The 20,117-nt window shown below is 23.5% G+C and overlaps 7 protein-coding genes across 7 annotated transcripts; 4 read left to right on the forward strand and 3 right to left on the reverse strand. All coding sequences in view use genetic code 6, as the record gives it.

The window, feature by feature from the left end:
• Positions 1-449: 449 nt before the first annotated feature.
• Positions 450-2,945, reverse strand: TTHERM_00833720 (transmembrane protein, putative; the record flags this gene model as incomplete). The annotated part of the gene is made up of 1 exon (XM_001013679.3): positions 450-2,945. The coding sequence occupies one exon, from the start codon at positions 2,943-2,945 to the stop codon at positions 450-452; it is 2,496 nt and encodes an 831-aa protein (XP_001013679.2).
• Positions 2,946-3,992: 1,047 nt separating this feature from the next.
• On the forward strand, positions 3,993-6,133 carry TTHERM_00833730 (type A von willebrand factor domain protein; the record flags this gene model as incomplete). The annotated part of the gene is made up of 4 exons (XM_001013680.3): positions 3,993-4,328; positions 4,424-4,727; positions 5,043-5,797; positions 5,855-6,133. 4 exons carry the CDS (start codon positions 3,993-3,995, stop codon positions 6,131-6,133), a joined length of 1,674 nt encoding a protein of 557 aa, XP_001013680.3.
• Positions 6,134-6,698: 565 nt separating this feature from the next.
• Positions 6,699-8,247, reverse strand: TTHERM_00833740 (SIR2 family transcriptional regulator; the record flags this gene model as incomplete). Its single annotated transcript, XM_001013681.1, has 2 exons — positions 6,699-7,902; positions 7,958-8,247. The coding sequence occupies 2 exons, from the start codon at positions 8,245-8,247 to the stop codon at positions 6,699-6,701; spliced, it is 1,494 nt and encodes a 497-aa protein (XP_001013681.1).
• A 617-nt stretch (positions 8,248-8,864) lies between these two features.
• Positions 8,865-10,631, reverse strand: TTHERM_00833750 (hypothetical protein). The gene is made up of 2 exons (XM_001013682.2): positions 10,291-10,631; positions 8,865-10,235 (listed from the first exon to the last, which is right to left on the reverse strand). The coding sequence occupies exons 1-2, from the start codon at positions 10,578-10,580 to the stop codon at positions 9,014-9,016; spliced, it is 1,512 nt and encodes a 503-aa protein (XP_001013682.1). The 5' UTR covers positions 10,581-10,631; the 3' UTR covers positions 8,865-9,013.
• A 1,247-nt stretch (positions 10,632-11,878) lies between these two features.
• TTHERM_00833760 (EF hand protein) lies at positions 11,879-14,514 on the forward strand (the record flags this gene model as incomplete). The annotated part of the gene is made up of 4 exons (XM_001013683.2): positions 11,879-12,165; positions 12,585-14,067; positions 14,125-14,313; positions 14,374-14,514. 4 exons carry the CDS (start codon positions 11,879-11,881, stop codon positions 14,512-14,514), a joined length of 2,100 nt encoding a protein of 699 aa, XP_001013683.2.
• Positions 14,515-15,631: 1,117 nt separating this feature from the next.
• On the forward strand, positions 15,632-16,483 carry TTHERM_00833770 (transmembrane protein, putative; the record flags this gene model as incomplete). The annotated part of the gene is made up of 1 exon (XM_001013684.1): positions 15,632-16,483. One exon carries the CDS (start codon positions 15,632-15,634, stop codon positions 16,481-16,483), a length of 852 nt encoding a protein of 283 aa, XP_001013684.1.
• Positions 16,484-17,220: 737 nt separating this feature from the next.
• On the forward strand, positions 17,221-19,176 carry TTHERM_00833780 (hypothetical protein; the record flags this gene model as incomplete). Its single annotated transcript, XM_001013685.2, has 1 exon — positions 17,221-19,176. The coding sequence occupies one exon, from the start codon at positions 17,221-17,223 to the stop codon at positions 19,174-19,176; it is 1,956 nt and encodes a 651-aa protein (XP_001013685.2).
• Between the last annotated feature and the right edge of the window lie 941 nt (positions 19,177-20,117).

The following is a 20,117-nucleotide window of genomic DNA, read 5'->3' on the forward strand; positions in this document are numbered from 1 at the left end:
TAGATAATATGAACATATAAAAGTTGAAAACATCAATAAAATGACTGAGTTTTATAAAATAAATATTGATTGATTAAAGATAATAAATATTGATAATGAAAAAAGCTAAAAAACAAAAAGTTTTAACTTATTTTATATTATATAATGTATTTTTAGACAAATGATATCATTCATTTATTATTTTAGACAAATAATATGCTATGAGTATTTTAAAATTAAATTTAGAGAGGTATTTTAGGGTCTAAAAATGGATTGAGTTCATGAAAGTATGCTAGATATAAACATAGATATTAAATAAAACAAATTTAAATAATAATGTAAATCAACATCAAATAACAATAAAAAAATAATCCAAAAGTTTTGAAAAAAGTATAGACAATAGAACTCTTTTCGTGGTTTACTTTGTTAGGAGGCCTTAATGAGGTTGTTGCTAGCATCCTAGGCAATAATCAACTCCTAATTTCGGTATTTAATAACTGATCCTAGAATTCAAAATAGTTTTTAATACCTTCTGGGGTAATCAAATTATCTGTTTAAAGAAGCTCAATTGGGAAAAAGAAAGAAAATATTATGCTATAGAAGATATCAGAGACAGAGAGCTTAAGTAGAAGTAAAGAGGAGACGATATTGATGAGATTTTGATCATTTACTCTTGAATTTGCACATTTCTCTATAATTCTCTGTGATTTACTAGTGATTTAAGTATTTGTAACCTTGTGACTCTACAAATTAAACTATCCAGCTATATTTTTGCCTTTAGTGGCATTCTTTTCTTCATTTGTAAAGCGAATGTTGAGCACATCAATAATTATTTGCTTGATTTCCTATTAGTTATTGATTTCTGGTAGTCTGCTGGCAATTTATGCAATTTCATCAAGAGCTAATTTTGCAAGTTTTGCTTGTTAGTTTTGTTTCGTTTTATCATCTTCTTAAATCCATTTAATATTTTTTTCCTTAAGGGATTTACTGATTAAATTGAAATAGAATAAAGGAATCATCAAATCAGTTTATCTGCGAGTATATCTGCCAAAAATAGTACTTGATTGATCACTGTCTACCATTGAAGCTGTAATTATATGTTAAAGAATAAGCGAGTTATCACTAAGTTCACAACTTTATTAGCAACCCAAATGAAGCTAATTTAAGCTAGAGATTAATCCACTTCTAAGTACTTTCTTCCAGCAACTAATTTTTTTTTCGTTGTCTATGTGTTTCCTGAATAGCCAAATTCCAGCCAACATTGACAAAATACCAGAAACAACGAATCCAGCAATTCCAAATAGCGCTACTCCTCTCGTTCCTACTACAAATGTCGAATTCTCAGCGATTAAGGCGCCAAACATTCCACTCACCACTGCCGAACCACCAATTGCATACATACCTAAACCTATATATTTGCCTGAAATTTTATCAGATCTATCCTGAAAGTTAAATTCAATAGGCTTCATACCTTCTAACTCAGTGTATTACTTTACCAATTCATCAGAGACACTATCATTTTATTCATTTTTATTTATTTTTAAGATTTCAGTAAGTCCTTAAGCAAATTATTTCCTCCATTATTTTTCTAACTCTTTTATTTTGCTTGCAAACTTGCTCTTTGTATTAAATTGTTTTGCTTAGGAAATAATCTAGAAGATAGAAATGGAGGAGTATTTACCTTTTGGAATACAATTTAACAATTCCTTTATTTCTTATTCTAAAATTGGTTGTTGTTCTTTATTCATTTTATTGACTTATTCAATTACATAGTTCTTTTAATGTAACTGAAGATTGATGATCTCTGCAAAATGCTTTTTTTCACTGAGCCCTCTACTTTTGAGGATCTACACACTGCCAATTAATACTTCATAAAGGCTTCTACAACTTTAATCCCTGTTAAAGCTTTCTGTATTTTAGTGGATTGAAGAAAATTTCATTTATTTGATATCTTCACATATTCCACGAAGCTAAGCTAGTGACTCTTAATCAATTTCTATGAGATATTTTCTGTTTTTATAATCGTTTTCATAATCAATCTTTTTAAATTTAGAAATAAAATAAGATTTTTAGAAAATTGGATAATGCTTGCTTTTTGTTGCATTTAGGTTTCCTTGCTTGTTTAATAGTTCAATGAAGTTAGATAGGATTCCCTTTTTTTTCAAGTAATTACGATCTTATTTATGACGATCTTCAATATCAACAGCCTCTAGAAATTTAATAAAAGGCTTCTTCACTCTTTCGTCAGTTGAAATATATATAGTGATAGTTGACAAACGAGCGATTTATGCTATCAGGAGATAAAGCTTATCAATATAGTTTTCAGATAAATCTTATTAGGCATTCTCAAATCCTTCACAGTCAAATAAAATTAAATCTGTATTTTCATCAAGACTTGTAATAAAATATTAAATTCCAATTGTTCCATTGCTTGATCCAGCGTAAGAATGGAAAATATTATAAGGCTTTTTCGTGAATTATGATGTGATAAGTTCAATAATTGATGACTTCCCATTACCAGTTTCTCCGACAACTGTCACTATTTTGATTTTCTTAGTAGCATTTACTAATAAATGTGAAATAAGGTATCCATCTTTAAAACTAATATCTTTCCCATCATTTACTAGAGAGCATAACTCCCTTACATGAATATCATCCTCTTAGTAGAATGTGATGGAATGATTAGAATTTCCCATTTAAGCTCTTTTTTTTTTTTGGAGGGAATTTACTTTTTTATTTAGGTTTTTTATTATTTAGATTATAATGATTAATAAATCAATTTGGTTTTAAATGACTAAATTTGATAGTCTCAGAATAAGATAAATCACTTGGGTATGCTGAAAAAAATTTTTTAGGTAGGTTTATTAGAATATTTAGTAAAAATCTTTATTCTAACAACTTTTAAATTATTGATGAAAGCAAGCAAATTATTAAGTTTATGAATATTAGATGTTAGAATATGACATGATTTTTCTATTTCAATTCACAAGGAAAAAAAAAAAAATATTTACAGAAAACACTTTTATTCAAAAATCTTTTAACATTTTTGAGCACTAATATTACATACCAAAAGAATTTTTATCTAAAAAGAATGATTAACAAGTATGAATGAAAGTAATAAAGTTTTAGAAGTAATACTAGGTTTGAGTTTGGATGTATTGATATCGCAATTGAAAATATAGTCCTCTTTCTCTATCTTGTTGCCCAATTTAAACAGGGCCTGAAATTTTACACAGATGAATTGTATCTTGCTCTTTACTCTGGTGTAATATTATGTCTGGATTTGTATTGTAGATGGCCTTTGTCTGTAAAATTTATGTGGATTGTGAGGAGAAACATGAAAAACTTCTCATTTTGAGGGTTATCCTTATAATTTTTCTCCAGACGGAATTATTCTTGGTTGATATAAGGAGTTATTTTGGCAGAACAGTAGTAGGAGTGTCATTTATTCAATAATTGCCTTATTTTTAGGTATACTTTGTTAATGAATGAGACCTTATGGTATTTAGAAAAGTTTATTATTGAGTGATCTAAGTTGAATAATAAATAAACGAAGTAATTAACACATTAAATTTAATAATAATATTTAATAATCTTGAACTTAATATTTTAAAAATGTTTAAAGATTCTAAAACCTTTTATAAAAAAGGGGTTATTTTTAAAAGTTTATTAATATTGATTGATCTAAATATAAAATAGTTAATAAATAAATAAATCAATCAATCTATTTAATTACAATAGACACCAAAAAATAATTAATGATATAGAGAAGATTTATAAATAATTTACATTTTTATTAAGGTTTTAATTGAAATGAATAATTTAGATTTTATCAGAAATAAATTTATAAATAAATATAAACAAATATTGATAGTGACGCTAATATAAAATAATAAAGAGTGTCTCCATCAGTCAATTGCTTTAAATGGCTCTTTCTGTTTTATAAAAATTATAATCAAATATTAAAAAATAGCTTTTATAGAACTGAATAATTAACTATAGAATTACTTGAAATGAACTCAGCTAACGCATTCTGTTATGTGCCTAAGAACTCAGAAGACAAAAAGATTTATAAAAATTAGGTCAATCAGAAGATTACATCTAATATCATTGAGATTAACTTCTCAAATCTGAAGAAACTTTAAAAAAACTATGTTTAATAGACTCCAAATTTTTGCATCAGTTGCCAGGCATCTCTAAATCACTTGTCTATAGTCAAATAAAGAGATGGATAAACAGTTTGGTAGTGCGAATTTTGCGACTATGTAAATCCTCTCAATGTTCCATATAACAATAATTTGATTCCAAAAGAGAAAGATGTCTTCTTCATGCTTGAAAAAAGCAATCAAGTAAAAATTATCATTTTTATTTTATAAACTAAAATTCATTTTTACCAAAAAAAACTTTTAATTAATTAAAATAATTTTTAATATAAAAACAAAAGAAAAACAAAGTTTAATAATAAGAAGAAGAATAAAAATAATCAAAGTAATAAGAATACTCTATGAACATAGAAAACGATCAAGATGCAGATTTAAATGACCAAAGAACAATTATTTTTTGCTTAGATAATTCAGGATCAATGAGTAGTGGCACTGTCTTCAAAGATTAAGATGGTGAAAGTAGATACATGTCTCGTAAAGCATGCGTTGAAAAAGCTATCCATTCTTAAATTCTTGAAATGTAGAAAAAATATCCTAACAGAAAAGTAGGAATAGTTCTGTTTTCTAAAGATGTCACTATTTTAGGTAAATTAATTAATTAAATCAATAAATTTATTTGACATTTCCAATTATAAATTTCTAAAACCGCAAAACCTAATTAAAAAATAGACTTTAAATGAGTTAAAAATATTTCAATAAAAATAATTTTAAAAATAAATATTTCAAAAATTAAAAAAAAAGAGTTTTTAGATAATTTAAAATATTTTTTGATTTAAATTTATTAAAAACAAAAAAAATTAAATTGATTTTTTAGAAAAAAGAAAATTAATTTTATTTCATAGAAAAAATAAAAATGTAAATAAAATTTTAATGATATTTTAATGCATTAAATTATTTTAGGTGATTGTCAATCAGCTCCTGTTTCTATTTCTAAAGAAGGATAATTTGACAAGTTATTTGAATTAGGCTAGAATCACTATGAAAATTTATTTAAAAACAATGTTAGTTAGGTTAATAACATGCCTCAGAAATACAAGGAAATTAGGACTAATGGCTCAACTGCTCTAGGACCTGGTTTAGCTGTTAGTTTAGGATTGGCCTCTTAGAGTCCTTAAAGTGGATCAAGCATTATTTTATGCACTGATGGACTTGCTAATGAAGGAATTGGCTAATTAGAAGATAAAAAAGATTATGAAACTTATGAAAAAATGGGTTAATTGGCTAAATCATTAGGAATTTTAATTCATACAATTACTATGAGAGGTAATGAAAGTGATGTTAGAGTACTTGGTAAGCTATCTGATACTACTGGAGGTAGAACTTCTAGAGTAGGACCTGCTGATTTTAATTCTAATTTTGTTGAATTGGTTTCAAGCGATCTTGTTGCTACTAAAGTAGAAATTGTTGTACAACTTCATGAAGGATTAGTCATGATAGAAGGAAGTCCACATACTGATTTAGGAAATGCTACAGAGAACTCAAGCATTACTTATTAATATGCTGTAAAAGATAATTATGATTTCAAAGGTAGAAATTCTATTCCTATTCAAAGCAAAATCTTCTTCTCAACCTTGCAAGGTGATAAAATGGTCAGAATTATCACTCAAGAGCAGAAAATAACATATGAATATTAGCAAGCAGTCTAAGAAGTTTAAGTAAATTTATTCTATTTTTATGATTTAAAATAATTAATTTTCAATAAAAATTAATAGATAAATATTTTATCTAAACACGCTAATAAAGTAAATGCCTAGCAAGCTTTGTTTGGTTCTGCTCCATAAGCTCAATAATAATAAGCTCTTTGGGGTAACTTTATAAAAAATCAAGTTTAACCAGATAACTTCTCATAATAAGCTCAGTATAATGTTCACTGCTAATAACAATAAAAGCTAGATAAAGCCATTAACAAAAAAATAGCTCATATTGAAAAAAATGATGATAACAAATAAGAGCTTGATGATGTTGACTAAGAATGCTTTGACATGTTCTGAACAAAGACAAATTAGATTTTAATTAACATATTAATTTACTAATTTTCATCAATAATTAATTTATTTTTAAATACTTTTTAATGTAATTTTAAATCTATATTTACTATTTTCAACTTAATAATTGTATTTTATAAAAATATTAAATGTAAAATTATACCTACCATATTTCTTTTTAATTTCTCTAAATAATATTTTAATTTTTACTTAGATAATTTTTATTTTAAAAAAGGCTAATATTAAAAATTTAATAGAAAAATCATACAAATTGATATAAATTAAAATAATAAATATTATTATAAGTAATATTCAAATATATCAGCCATTCAAAAAAATAGTGATCTCAATTCACTAAATTTTAGAATGGCATTTAGCTATATTTAGGAGATTAAAAAATAAAGTTTAGTTTGTTAAAATTGGTAGATTGCTACTGTTATTACAATATTAATTAATATATTTATACTTACTATAAATTTCTTATCAATTCATTTATAGCTAATACTTATTAACAATTCTTATTAAATATTTATTAAAATTTATTGGTTATTTATTTAATTATTTTTTTTTCTCACTTTTTTACCTTTGTGTTTAGACCAACTTTAATATTTGGCTTTCTAAAACTGACTTATTTTACTTATGGTTTTTAATTAGTTTAGGTATTATCTTGGTTTTAATTAAGAGTTTTTACTGCAGATTAAGCAGAATTAGTTGATACTTTATTAGAAATGGAAGATTTACTGGTATTTGTAGATTATAAACAGCTATTGCTTTTATTATTTTAATCTTTTAGTAGATTTTAACTTTTCTAAGCAATTGATTTATTTGCTACTTTTTGTTGTGTGGGTAATAATTATTTATTTAATTCCATAACTAAATCACATAATTGAGGTACAACTTCTTCTGCTTTTCCTTTCAGAGTTAGACCTCCTTTTTATATGACAGGTGTTAAAGATATTTCTATGACTGGAATCTTTTATTGAACTGCATTACTGACAGTTTAAGCAGCATATCCTGTGTCTAATTATGTTCCTATAGATATCAATAGATCCATGTCAGAAGTTAATTCATTCAAAGTGTTTATCCTATAATTTTTTTCATCATAAGATTCATCAAAGTACAATACATTTGGTCTAGCTTAGGTTTTACAAGTTTCGCAAATGAAGTCTTTGTAAGAATCATATTTTTGTGGGTACAAAAACTTTTTGTCATAATCTTTGCATTCTTAATTATCACATCTAAGGAAAGTTTTACTGCCATGAACTTCAAAGACATCAGGGCAAAATCCATATTGAGGATCATCTTTGTTCATGTAATTTGTTTCTCTGGGATTTAACTCATTAAAAGCTTAGCAATGAAGACCATCTGTATTTTATGTCACAATTACTGCTTAGGGTTGATAAGCATTTTGCTTCCCAAGTTAAGATGTCTTGATTTATTTATACTAATTGACTAATTATTGAATCTTTAAGTGAGATACATTGTATTTCTTTCCCAATTAACCTCCTAAGAATATCAAATTTCTTTCCCAAAAAATATCTGGTTTGTTTTTCATAAAATTATAAGTAGAAATTTGTTCATTTTGATAAGTAACTCCGTCCTTTTCAAAAAGAGGTGCAGCACCAACTCCTTTGAATGTTGGAATTCCACTTGCTACTGAAATACCAGCTCCTGTCAAAAAAACAACTTTTTTCTTGTCTTTGAAAAATTATGCACCTTCTTTAACTGTTATTTATCTTGAATCTTCAAATTACTTATCAGTGTTCTCATTTTTTCTTTTTGGTTAAAAAAAAAAATTTAGTTGTTTAAATAAGCGAATGATTTACTTACAAAAAACAACGACTCATTCCTGAGAACGATCCAGAAATTTTCTCGCTCAAGCTGTTCATAGCTTAATTGTACTAATCGAAAAAGCCATCGATATTTTATTTTGCTTCATTGGCTGTTTTGATAGATTCTCCAATAGTTTATATTGATTAGTTGCAAATTTGCATTGTCCTTTAACAATTTAGTCTTGTCTCTTCAATCGTTTTCATGGTTTCTTCATAAGAGCAGTTTCTACAATCTTTCGTTTCTTCTTATTGCTAAGTTTGTTTGCTGCTATTATCAGTTTATTCCATTTATATTAGTAAATAAAAATATTTATTTAGTTGTATTGATTTTAATTAACTTATTTTACTAATTAAACTTTATATTGAAGCTATGATTGATTAATATCTATTTTTAAATAATCAATTTTAATATCTCTTAAATTTTTACTGGTAACTTCAGATTTGGTTAGACATTTTCTTTTCTATCAAGCTGTTCTACCTTTAATTCTATGAATAAGCATATTTAATTACTGCATTATTTTATAACAAAATAGACAATCTCGTTATCCAATAACTCCTCACCTAATTACATTAAAACTAAATGATTATAAAAATAGCTATAATATTAAATTTAGTTGATACATGTAGTTTGAAGATATTTTTACAAAATAAAATTATGAATTTCTAGATAAAATTAGAAAAATCTATTATTTATTGAATTAAATTAAGTTATTTTTAAACAGCATATTTCTTATTTATTAAAATCTTTTTTTTTTAAATTAAAATTTTATAATTTTTAAGCCAAAAAATCCTCCAATTTAAAAAAAATTATTTTTCAATTATTAATCTAAGAAAAACTACTGTATTTTTTGAAACTCATTTATTTAGAAGATTTCAAAATAAAGTTTAGTTTGTTAAAAATGGATAGATTATTACTATTATTAAAATATTAATTAATATATTTATATTTACAATAAATTTCTTATCAATTCATTTATAGCTAATACTTATTTACATTTCTTATTAAATAATTATTAAAATTTGTAGATAATTTATTTAGTTTTATTATTTTATTTCACTTTTTTTCCTTTGTGGTTAGACCAATTTTAACATTTGGCTTTGTAGAACTGACTTATTTTACTTATGGTTTTTAATTAGTTTTAGTATTCGCTTGGTTTTAATTAAGAGGTTTTACTGCAGGTTTAGCAGAATTAGTTGAGACTTTAGTAGAAATGGAAGAGTTGCTGGTATTCGTTGATTGTAAACTGCTATTACTTTTATAATTTTAATCTTTTAGTGGGTTTTAACTTTTCTAAGCAATTGATTTAGTTGCTACTTTTTGTTGTGGTGTGGGTAATTATTTATTTTACAAATATTATTTATTTAACTCCATTACTAAATCACATAATTGAGGTACAACTTCTTCTGCTTTTCCTTTCAGAGTTAGACCTCCTTTTTATATGACTGGTGTTAAAGATATTTCTATGACTGGAATCTTTTATTGAACTGCACTACTGACAGTTTAAGCAGCATATCCTGTGTCTAATTATGTTCCTATAGATATCAATAGATCCATATCAGAAGTTAATTCTTTCAAAGTGTTTATCCTATAATTTTTTTCATTATATGATTCATCAAAGTACAACACATTTGGTCTAGCTTAAGTTTTACAAGTTTCGCATATGAAGTCTTTGTAAGAATTATATTTTTATGGGTACAAAAACTTTTTATCATAATCTTTGCATTCTTAATTATCACATCTAAGGAAAGTTTTACTACCATGAACTTCAAATACATCAGGGCAAAATCCATATTGAGGATCATCTTTGTTCATGTAATTTGTTTCTCTGGGATTTAACTCATTAAATGCCTAGCAATGAAGACCGTCTGTATTTTATGTCACAATTACTGCTTAGGGTTGATAAGCATTTTGCTTCCCAAGTTAAGATGTCTTGATTTATTTATACTAATTGACTAATTATTGAATCTTTAAGTGAGATACATTGTACTTCTTTCCCAATTAACCTCCTAAGAATATCAAATTTCTTTCCCAAAAAATATCTGGTTTGTTTTTCATAAAATTGTAAGTAGAAATTTCTTCATTTTAATAGGTAACACCGTCTTTTTCAAATAGAGGTGCAGCACCAACTCCTCTAAATGTTGGAATTCCACTTGCAACTGAAATGCCAGCTCCTGTTAAAAAAACAACTTTTTTCTTGTCTTTGAAAAGCTATGCACCTTCTTAGATTGTTATTTATCTTGAATCTTCAAATTCCTTATCAGTGTTCTCATTTTTTCTTTAATGTTTAAAAAATTTATTTAGTTGTTTAAATAAGTGAATGATATACTTACAAAAAACAACGACTCATTCCTGAGAATGATCCAGCAATTTTCTCGCACAAGCTGTTCATAGCTTAATTGTACTAATCGAAAAAGCCATCGATATTTTATTTTGCTTCATTGACCGTTTTGATAGATTCTCCAATACTTTAAATTGATTAGTTGCAAATTTGCATTGTCCTTTAACAATTCAATCTTGTCTCTTCAATCATTTTCATGACTTCTTCATAAGAGCAGTTTCTATAATCTTTCGTTTCTTCTTATTGCTAAGTTTGTTTGTTGCTATTATCAGTTTATTCCATTTATATTTGTAAATAAAAATACTTATTTAGTTGTATTGATTTTAATTAACTTATTTTACTAATTAAACTTTATATTGTAGCTATGATTGATTAATATCTATTTTTAAATAATCAAATTTAATATCTCTTGAATTCTAACTGGTAACTTCTGATTTGATCAGACATTTTCTTTTCTAGGAAGCTGTTCTACCTTTAATTCTATGAATAAACATATTTAATTACTGTATTATTTTATAATAAAATAGACAATCTCATTATCCAATAACTCCCTCTACTAGAATGTCATTAAAACTAAATGCAGTAAATAAGTTATAAAAATAGCTTATATTATTAAATTTAGTTGATATATGCTGTGAATAAGTAGATAAATAATTAAATATATTTGACAGTTTTTCAATTATATTTTGTTTATTTTATAATGATAAATATTAAAATAAAATAAACTTAACATTAGTATCCAAATGATTCTTTAGTTTAATTTACTAAGTACATTATTAGTGTATCAATTAGTTATGTTTATTTTTTGAGTAGTTTGTTATTTGTAGATATCCTTAAAAAAAATAAATAAATATCTAACATTAAGAGCAAAAAACAATACTAGATCTATTAATCAAAATAAAAATATAAAATTTAAAAAAAATGATAAGAAATATAAAATATTTATAATTTCTCTAAATCATTTATTAATTATTTAACTCTTATTCAATATAATTAATATTTTTTAAATTTAACTTTATTGCTAAAAATAAACAGAAATTTAAACAATCAATTGAATCAATATAAAAATATATAATATAATCTGAATGATTTAATATCTCATTTACAAAATTTACAATAATAATTTAAAATATCAATAAAAAATCTGCCAAAAATAAGCGATTTCCCATATTATTAAGGTGACCACAAACTAAGGTTTAACTGTATGTATGTATCTCTAAAAGTTGAATAATAAATAACATTTTCATTTCAGTATTTTAATATTTGTATTTGATATTTATTACTGCTTTGATTTTTGCATAATATTAAAAACTATTTGCTTGTTACTTAATATTTTTATATTGATTGACTAAAAGATCAGCGAAAAATAAATTAATAAATATAATTAATTGATTGATGGGCTATTAATTTGCTAATAATAAATCTAATTATTAGTAAATTAATTAATTTATTAATAAATTATTGATTTTGATAGATAAATAGATTCCGTTGAAAATAAATTTGATAATTATTAATTATTAATCTTATTAAAATTTAGTGGTGGTTTAAAGTTTTACTTAAAGCAATTTCAATACATAATAATGCTTTCGTTTGAAGGACAGAGAAGGTTAAGAGACCTTCTATTTGAAACAATGATACTAGAATAAAAGGCAGAGTACTTAAGAGAAGATTTGTGCAGAGTATAGATATTTGAGCCCTATGCAGCTTTTTAGCGTATTGCAAATGATCCTAATAAAAAATATATCTATGTAGAAGACATTCAGAGATTTTTACATTAAAACAGATTTAATTAGCCATATGAAAGTTGTCTTATGCTCATTAAGCAATACGAATCATTCAAAAACTCGTTCCACCTTTCATATATAGAGTAAATAAATTACATTTCATCATTTTAATAAAATTATTAATTCATTTAAATACAAATCTTCATAAATTATCTGAAAAATCTAACAAAAACAAGATTTAGTCATAAAAAAGCAATCAATTTAGTCAAAAAAAGAAAGAAAAATAATTGTTTGTTTTATATAAGCATTAAATTTAATATTAAAATAAAGAATTAAAGAACATAAAATTGTTTTATTCTTTTTAAATATCAAGATTGTTGTGAAACTAAGTTTTTGAAATAATCATTATGAAATAAAATATTAAAATTAGAATAAAATTAAATGATAAAGATTTAATTTTTTTTGACAATTAATTAAACCAAAAATAGAATAAAAATATGCTGAGATATTTTTTATTTTTTGTTTGATTAAGAAATTAAGTAGATTAATTTTATTTTTTTAGATTTTTAGAGAGCGTTTTCCCTATTATGAATGTGAGACTAAGAGAAGAAGTAGCATAGAGGGATAAGCAGGAGTTTTAGGAATTGCTTGACTTTGATGTAGAAAATGCTTTAAGCTAGTTGATTAATTTCGAAGTGAGTAGCTTGCAAAAATTAGATAGACTGAAAGGAGAGCTTAGAGATTCAGATTAAAACTTTTCTCCTATAAACTGCTTTAAGGCTATAGATTTGCAGACATTAGGGTTTATAGATGATGATGCCATCCGCAATTTCATGGTAAAGAATGGAACGGTTTTAACTGAGAATCAAGCTTATTTTATTGTAAGAAGGATAAACAAAAATAAAACAGGCAAAATCACTTTAGAAGAATTTAGTTAATATATTGTGATGTAATATAGTTCTTAGTTTGATAAGAATATTGATCGCACAAGAGCTAAAAGTTTGAATACAAATAACAGCTATTTAGATTAGGATTACACAGATTTTTACCTTTAAAAGTATAACTACATTAGCAATAAAAAGACAGACACTTCTCTACATTTTTCAAGGAAGAATTTAAGCGGCTCATAAAGTGAATTACAAATCTAAGATCAAATTAATAACGAAGATTATGTTTAGCAGTTGAATTCTTCTTATGCTAACAAAAGAAGTCTATCAAACAATAAGAGTAAAAAAGAAATGACTCAATTTGATAGATATGCTCAAACAAGTGTTAAAAAGTAAAAAGCATTGAATGAAAATCAAGCAGAATTATTAGAGTAACAAGAAGATAATAATGCAAGTAAGAAATTTTCTTAATCTGCTTAAAAGTTTAATGAAAGTTAAGGAAATAAAATAACTTTTGGCATTGAATAAAAGTTTAGCAATAGCAGCAATAACAATTTATTTAATAATTATTAAAATAAATTCACTAAAACATATGCAAAATATCCTTCTTAAAATGAATTTAATAACAATTACAGTTCTTTAAAGAAAATAATGATGGATTCAACAGCTCAAAGCTTTTATATGCCAAACACATAAAATTAATTCTATAGAAACTCTACTCTCTCCCATTAAAACTAGTTCGAAATATTTGGCTCTTAGTATAAGGGTTTGCCAGCTTATCCTACAGTCGTAGAGGCCTAAGAAGATAAATACAATAAAGATTTCATAGTTTTCCTCCAAGATTTAGTTCAAATTTCATAATTAGACAGAAACGTTGAAAATGCAAAATTGGAGTTTTTAGGATTAATTAATTTTAATATTAGCAATTTGTTTGAGTTCATGGATAAATTCAAGAGAAACAATATCGTTTACTAAGAATTGAAAGACTTTATAAATCTAGAACTTAATTTCAAGTCTTTCACCACAGTTGAGTGTTAGATCATTTTCTAATACTTTGATATTCACTCCAGAGGATTTATTTCCAAAGAAGATCTCATTCAAAAATTCACTCCATTAAATCCCTTTTTGATCAATGAAAAGCCTTATATCAAAATTAATGTAATTAATTTCTCAATTTAAAGTAAAAAATTTATAAATATTTAAACATTAATTTAGCTTTTATCCGAAGCAGAGAAGTAAAAGTTGAAATTTTATTTCTAGCAGATAGTAAATAGCCACATAAAAATAACTGAGATTAAGCAAAACTATACAACTAGAAACAATTATAATTACAATTCTTTAAGTCTAAATGAACTCTTCAATAAGTTAGATAGAGATAATGACTCATTCATCAGTATTTATGATGTAATTCTTATTTTTATAAATAAATAATTCATTCAATTTATTCAAATAAAAACTGAAAAGCTTAAAATTAAGTTGGAAGAAGAAAAAATTGAAGCACCCTCAAATGTAATCGACTTCATATTCTACAGGTTTGATAAATTAAACTTCACAAAAATATCTTTCAGTGACTTCATAAAAGAATTCAGCTCAAATAAACCCTGAAAAAACAGCTAAATTAATAAAATTTATATTATTCATTAAATAAAATTAATCTGAAACTTTGTAAATAAATAATAAATAATCAATAGAATAAAAAATAAGACATTTTATTATAGCGTATGTTTATATCTATTATCTATATTAATTAATACATTTAATTTCTAAATAAATTCTAATTGTGTTATTTGTTAGAATAATAATTTTGCCTTAATTTTAAAACTAAATATAGCTGAGTGAGTGTGCCTTTATTTATTTTTTAAAAATATTTTTTTTGGATGAAAATATTTATAATGTAATTTTATTAAAAATATTACTAATTTTTAACCAATTTAAGACATTTTAAATAGAGTAAAATACACTCATTTTATGTTTTGGAGTTTGCTGGTTTGGTTAAGTTAATGAATATTTGCAGCATATTTATCTGTTAATTTTTATTTTAAGGAATAGTTGAATAAATATTTGAAATAAAATCTTTAAAACTTTAAAAATGATAAAATTAATATTTTAATAGATTCACCACCAATAACTTATTTACTTGTATTTTTTACATATATTTATTTTTCAATAATATTTATTTATTCTAAAATGAGTGATTTTAGATTTAAAATAAAAAAAATATATAATAATTTAAAAATAAATTAACATTTATTTATTTATTATGCTAGATTTTTATCTTTAAAATTATATCTATCTATTTATAAAATATAAATTATAATTAGTAAAAGTATATATAAATAATAGATAGATCATAGAAATTAAGTTGATAACAATTTAATATTTATTTCAAATAAAGCATATAAATAATATATAATATCATAGCATTTAGGGCAAGTAATTTTGAAGTCAATCTCAATAAAACAAACATAAAATATTACTATTAAGCAACATAAATACATTTATGGGCAAAATATAAAATTAAAGCTGGCATTTGCCAAAGCTGATTCTTGTTATTTTTCTATTTTTTTTATTTTAATGTCTAAGATGTACATATATTAATGATTCTACTAAAGATCCTCAAAATCAAACATAAGATTAGTATTACAAACAATTTAAGGAAAAATAATATGAGGAAAATGATTTATTAAAATAAACTAATTATTAATAACACAATTTGTTTACAATGTCGAAATAATAGCAAGAAAAATTATAAAATAATCACTAACCAAACAGAATTTTAGTAACTCCAAATTAGAATAATGGTGAGCCAAAATAAAACTACTAGAATGATATTTTGGAATAGTAAGATGATCATTGCGAACCTTTTAACTGCAAATATAATTGCTGTGATGAAAATGGAGCTTGTCCTGATTAGTAAAGTGATTGTTATTTTTATAAATGTGAGAATTTTATGTGTGCTGAGGGAGGTTGCTGCATAAAAGGAGTTTGCAGACCAGAAAAAGACTGTAAAAATAGCAAAATATTCAGATATATTTCAATAGGAATCTTAGTGGCTACTTTTTTGGTGCTTTAATTGTTCAAAGAAAAAATAGAAAAGTTCTTTTCAGAAAAATAGTGGTATAGCTGCATCTAAAATAAAGAGTAATTAGAATAAAACCAAAATGGTTTGTGTGATAATATTGTAGAAAAAACTACTTAAAATTAAATATAAATTGAAAACAGATCATCAAATGTTTTAAATACTCATAAAAAAAACAAAAGCACTTTAGCTGCTTTTCAATATTTAGAAAGAAACAACAATCTTAATATTTTTTATCCTCAAGGCTAAAGGAGTATCCTTTAAAATTCAAATGAAGACAATTATAGTAACACTATTTTCTCTGATAATAAGAAAGATAATTTAGTATTTAAGAATACTGATGTAATTGTGGATCAGTTTGCTTAATCCCCTCTCGAAAATAGAATTGCTCAATTAAAAGAAAATCCTACCAGCTAGCTCAGTTCTTCATTTAATATCAACAAGTTTCCTATGGGAATTTCAGAGCTTTAAAATCAACAATTCAAACACAACTGATTTAATTACTAAAAATAACCAAACATTTCAAATAATGAATTAATTCTCAACAAAATACAAAAAATAGATAGATACAGACTGGTTTTATTACAATAGCAAGTTGGATATTTAATAATGAATTAATTACTTAAAAAATAAAAACCCAATAGAAACATTCTTATTGTATGTTAAAATATTTAAATTATAAAAAAGTAATACTAATTTATATTTTAGTAATTTGATTTGATATAAAAATTAGTGTTTCTGATAATTTCTTAACTATAATTTTTTTTATCGTAATTAATTAGGAGAAAAAACATATTTTTATTTTAATTATTTTATTAATAAATTAATAATATTTGGAGGGTGTATTTTTAAATGTTTCCTGTAATTTGATAGCAAGGTCTTTCTTTTGTTTCTTAGTAAAAACAAAAAAGAATATTTTATTAGTTTATAAAGCACCCTTCAAAAAAAAAATTAAATTGATTTAATACTTTAATTACAACTTTCTAAAATAAATTTATGACCAAAAATATATTTTATTTTAAAAATTTGAACTTTAATCGTTTCAAATAATAATACATATTTTTCAATTTTTTAAAGAAAATAAAAGTATTTTATTTTTTCCAAGAGTTAAATAAATCTTTATTCAATTTTTGTATTTTTTTGTTTTAAAAGATTCTATTGCTTTGTATCATTGTTAAATAGTTAATTAATTAATTAAACAAATAAAGAATTTATATAAAACATATTTTAAGATGGAATAAACAAAGTTTTAAAAATTTCACAATTGTACTTAACATTCAAAAAGGAAATTAAAATTTATTCAAGTAAATCAAGTCAATAGCGGTGCTGAATAAAATCTGTTCTACTGCACAGATTGTATCAACGAAGATTTAAACTTTTAAGCAAAAAATTACATTCTAATTGAATAAATTATTTAATAGAGTGAAAATAGCATCATCTAAAAGTGGCCACCTGTTAATGACTACTCAGTAATCGAAAAACTGATTAAGGAAACTTCTAAGTTTGATTAATCTTAGCATATTATTTAAAGAGTTACTAATTATTTCACAGAACTCAAGGACGAAATTATCAGAAAAATTGACTTTTGTTAAAAAAAAATGATTAATCAAATTCAAGATTTACCATTTGGAAAAAGCTAGATAATCAACCAATATCAATAGATATCACAAATTTTATAGCTTAGATCATTGATAAATTAGTACAAAGAAGATAAAACATTTTAATAGTAATCAAAATAAGAAAAGTTAAAAAAATTTATTAAAGAAGTAGAATTAAAAAAAGATTAAAATACTAAGCAATTACAATAATTGCTTGATTAGAGTGTTAAATAGCAATATTTAATTAATTTTGAGTTGCCTAATATGATTAAAGAATAAATCTTCTCTTTTATAGATAAAATTAATTTCTTCAATCACGGTATTTTAAATAGTTCAAATAATGATCATGCTGATAATCAGAGTGAATCAACTCATTTTTGCACAAAAATAATGAAATTGATTTCTAACAAATCTAATTTTTGCTCAAATGAATTTTTGAATTAAGTTAGGCAAAAATTAAAAAATCTAAATGCTTTAATAGAAGATATTCCTACATAAAACATGTTTATTTAAGGGAAAAAGCCAATAGAATTCGAACTGCTAACAGATGAAAAAATGAATTAAATTAATGAATTTGTTTAACATTAAATTTAGCTGCAAAGCAATAGCAATTATCAAAGAGAGATCTAATAATCTAAAGTTATCAAAGATATTCAAAAAATTATGGAGAACAAACTAAATTTCATTAATTAAACTTCATAAAAAGCAATAATAAATCATTTGACAGATACTTATCCATGTTTAAAGAAAGACGAAAATACTTAAATAATTTAAGAATTAGAAAAATTTGAGTTATTTAATTAAATAGATGAAGAGATGATTGATGATCTCTTCTCCTTAATTAAAAAAAAACAAGAGATCAGAAATTCTATGAACACTAGTCATACATATATAATTTAAAATATAAAAGAACTTAAATAATTTAAAAAGTAAAATCTAGATAGAATTTTTAGATAATTTCCTATTTTTGATTTAATTCCTATAAATTAAATAAGCATCTTAAATGATTTATAATTTTTAAAAGGTGCTTATAATGATGGCGATTAAAGGATTTAGATTTTTTAAAATAATTTAAATTAGTATGAAATATCTATAAATGAAAAACTATATACAGGACAATATAGAGAATATTATGCTAACTGCATGTCAAATATGATTTTAGAAAAAGATAAAAAATATATCTTTAGGTTATAATTTAAATCTATAGATAAAAAACAAAGGTATTTTCATATTGGAATTATGGAGTAAAAAAATTTAAATACTTAAGAAGGATGCGATGATAATATATTTGTGTAATATTAATGTCAAAATAAATAAATAAAACTTAATTGTGCTGGATTTAACAACTATTTAAAGGGGGAAAACTTGGAACAAAATGAAACTACAATAATAGAATTAAGAGTTTGGTTAAATGGAAAAATACTATAAGTAACAGATTACCCATAAAATAATTACATAGTTTCTTTCAATAATTAAGAATTATAAAATCTTTAAAGTTTAGAAAAACCATCATTTTTTGTACAATTAAAATAATAGTAAAAATTATATATTATAACAGAGGCTTTAATAGTTGAGAATTTTGATGATTGAGTAAAAATCTTTCTAATTTATTTTAAAATTGTTTTATATATATAATATTAGTAGTTCATAATATCTTTTATGCAAAATAATTTATTTAATTTTATTTAATATAAAAAATTTATATTTTTATTGAGACATTAAATTTAAACCAACAACTAAATAACTTCTATTTTATACATGTATTTGTTTGTCACTAAAATTTATTTATTCTAAATAAAATGAGTGATTTTAGATTTAACATAAAATATTTTTATAATTTAAAAATAAATTAACATTTATTTATTATGCTAGATTTTTATCTTTTAAATTATATTTATCTATTTATGAAATAGAAATTATAATTTGTAAAAGTATATATAAATAATAGATAGATAGATCATAGAAATTTAGTTAATAACAATATAATATTTATTTCAAATAAAGCATCTAAACAATACATAATATCATAGCATTTAAAGCAAATATTTTGAAGTCAATCTCAATAAAACAAACATAAAATATTACTATAAAGCAACATAAATAAATTTTATGGGCAAAATATATATTTAAAGCTGGTATTTACCAAAGTTGATTCTTTTTATTTTTCTATTTTGTTTAATTTAATGTCTATAATGCACAAATATTAATGATTCTACTAAAGGCCCCCAAAATTAAACATAAGATTAGTATTATAAACAATTTAATTAAAAATAATATGAGGAAAATTATTTATTAAAATAGGCAATTATTAAGAACACAATGTGTTTAAAATGTCGAAATAATAGCTAGAAAAACTATAAAATTATCGCTAACCAAACAGATATTTGGCAACTCCATTTTATAATATTGGTGAGCATAAACTACTCGAATGATATTTTGGATAGTAATATGATCGTTGCAAACCTTTGAACTACAAATATAATTGATGTGATGAAAATGCTTGTTCTCAATAGTAAAGTGATTAATATTTT

The sequence above is a fragment of the Tetrahymena thermophila genome, assembly GCF_000189635.1.
Source record: "Tetrahymena thermophila SB210 genomic scaffold scf_8254672, whole genome shotgun sequence".
NCBI classification, from domain to species: domain Eukaryota; phylum Ciliophora; class Oligohymenophorea; order Hymenostomatida; family Tetrahymenidae; genus Tetrahymena; species Tetrahymena thermophila.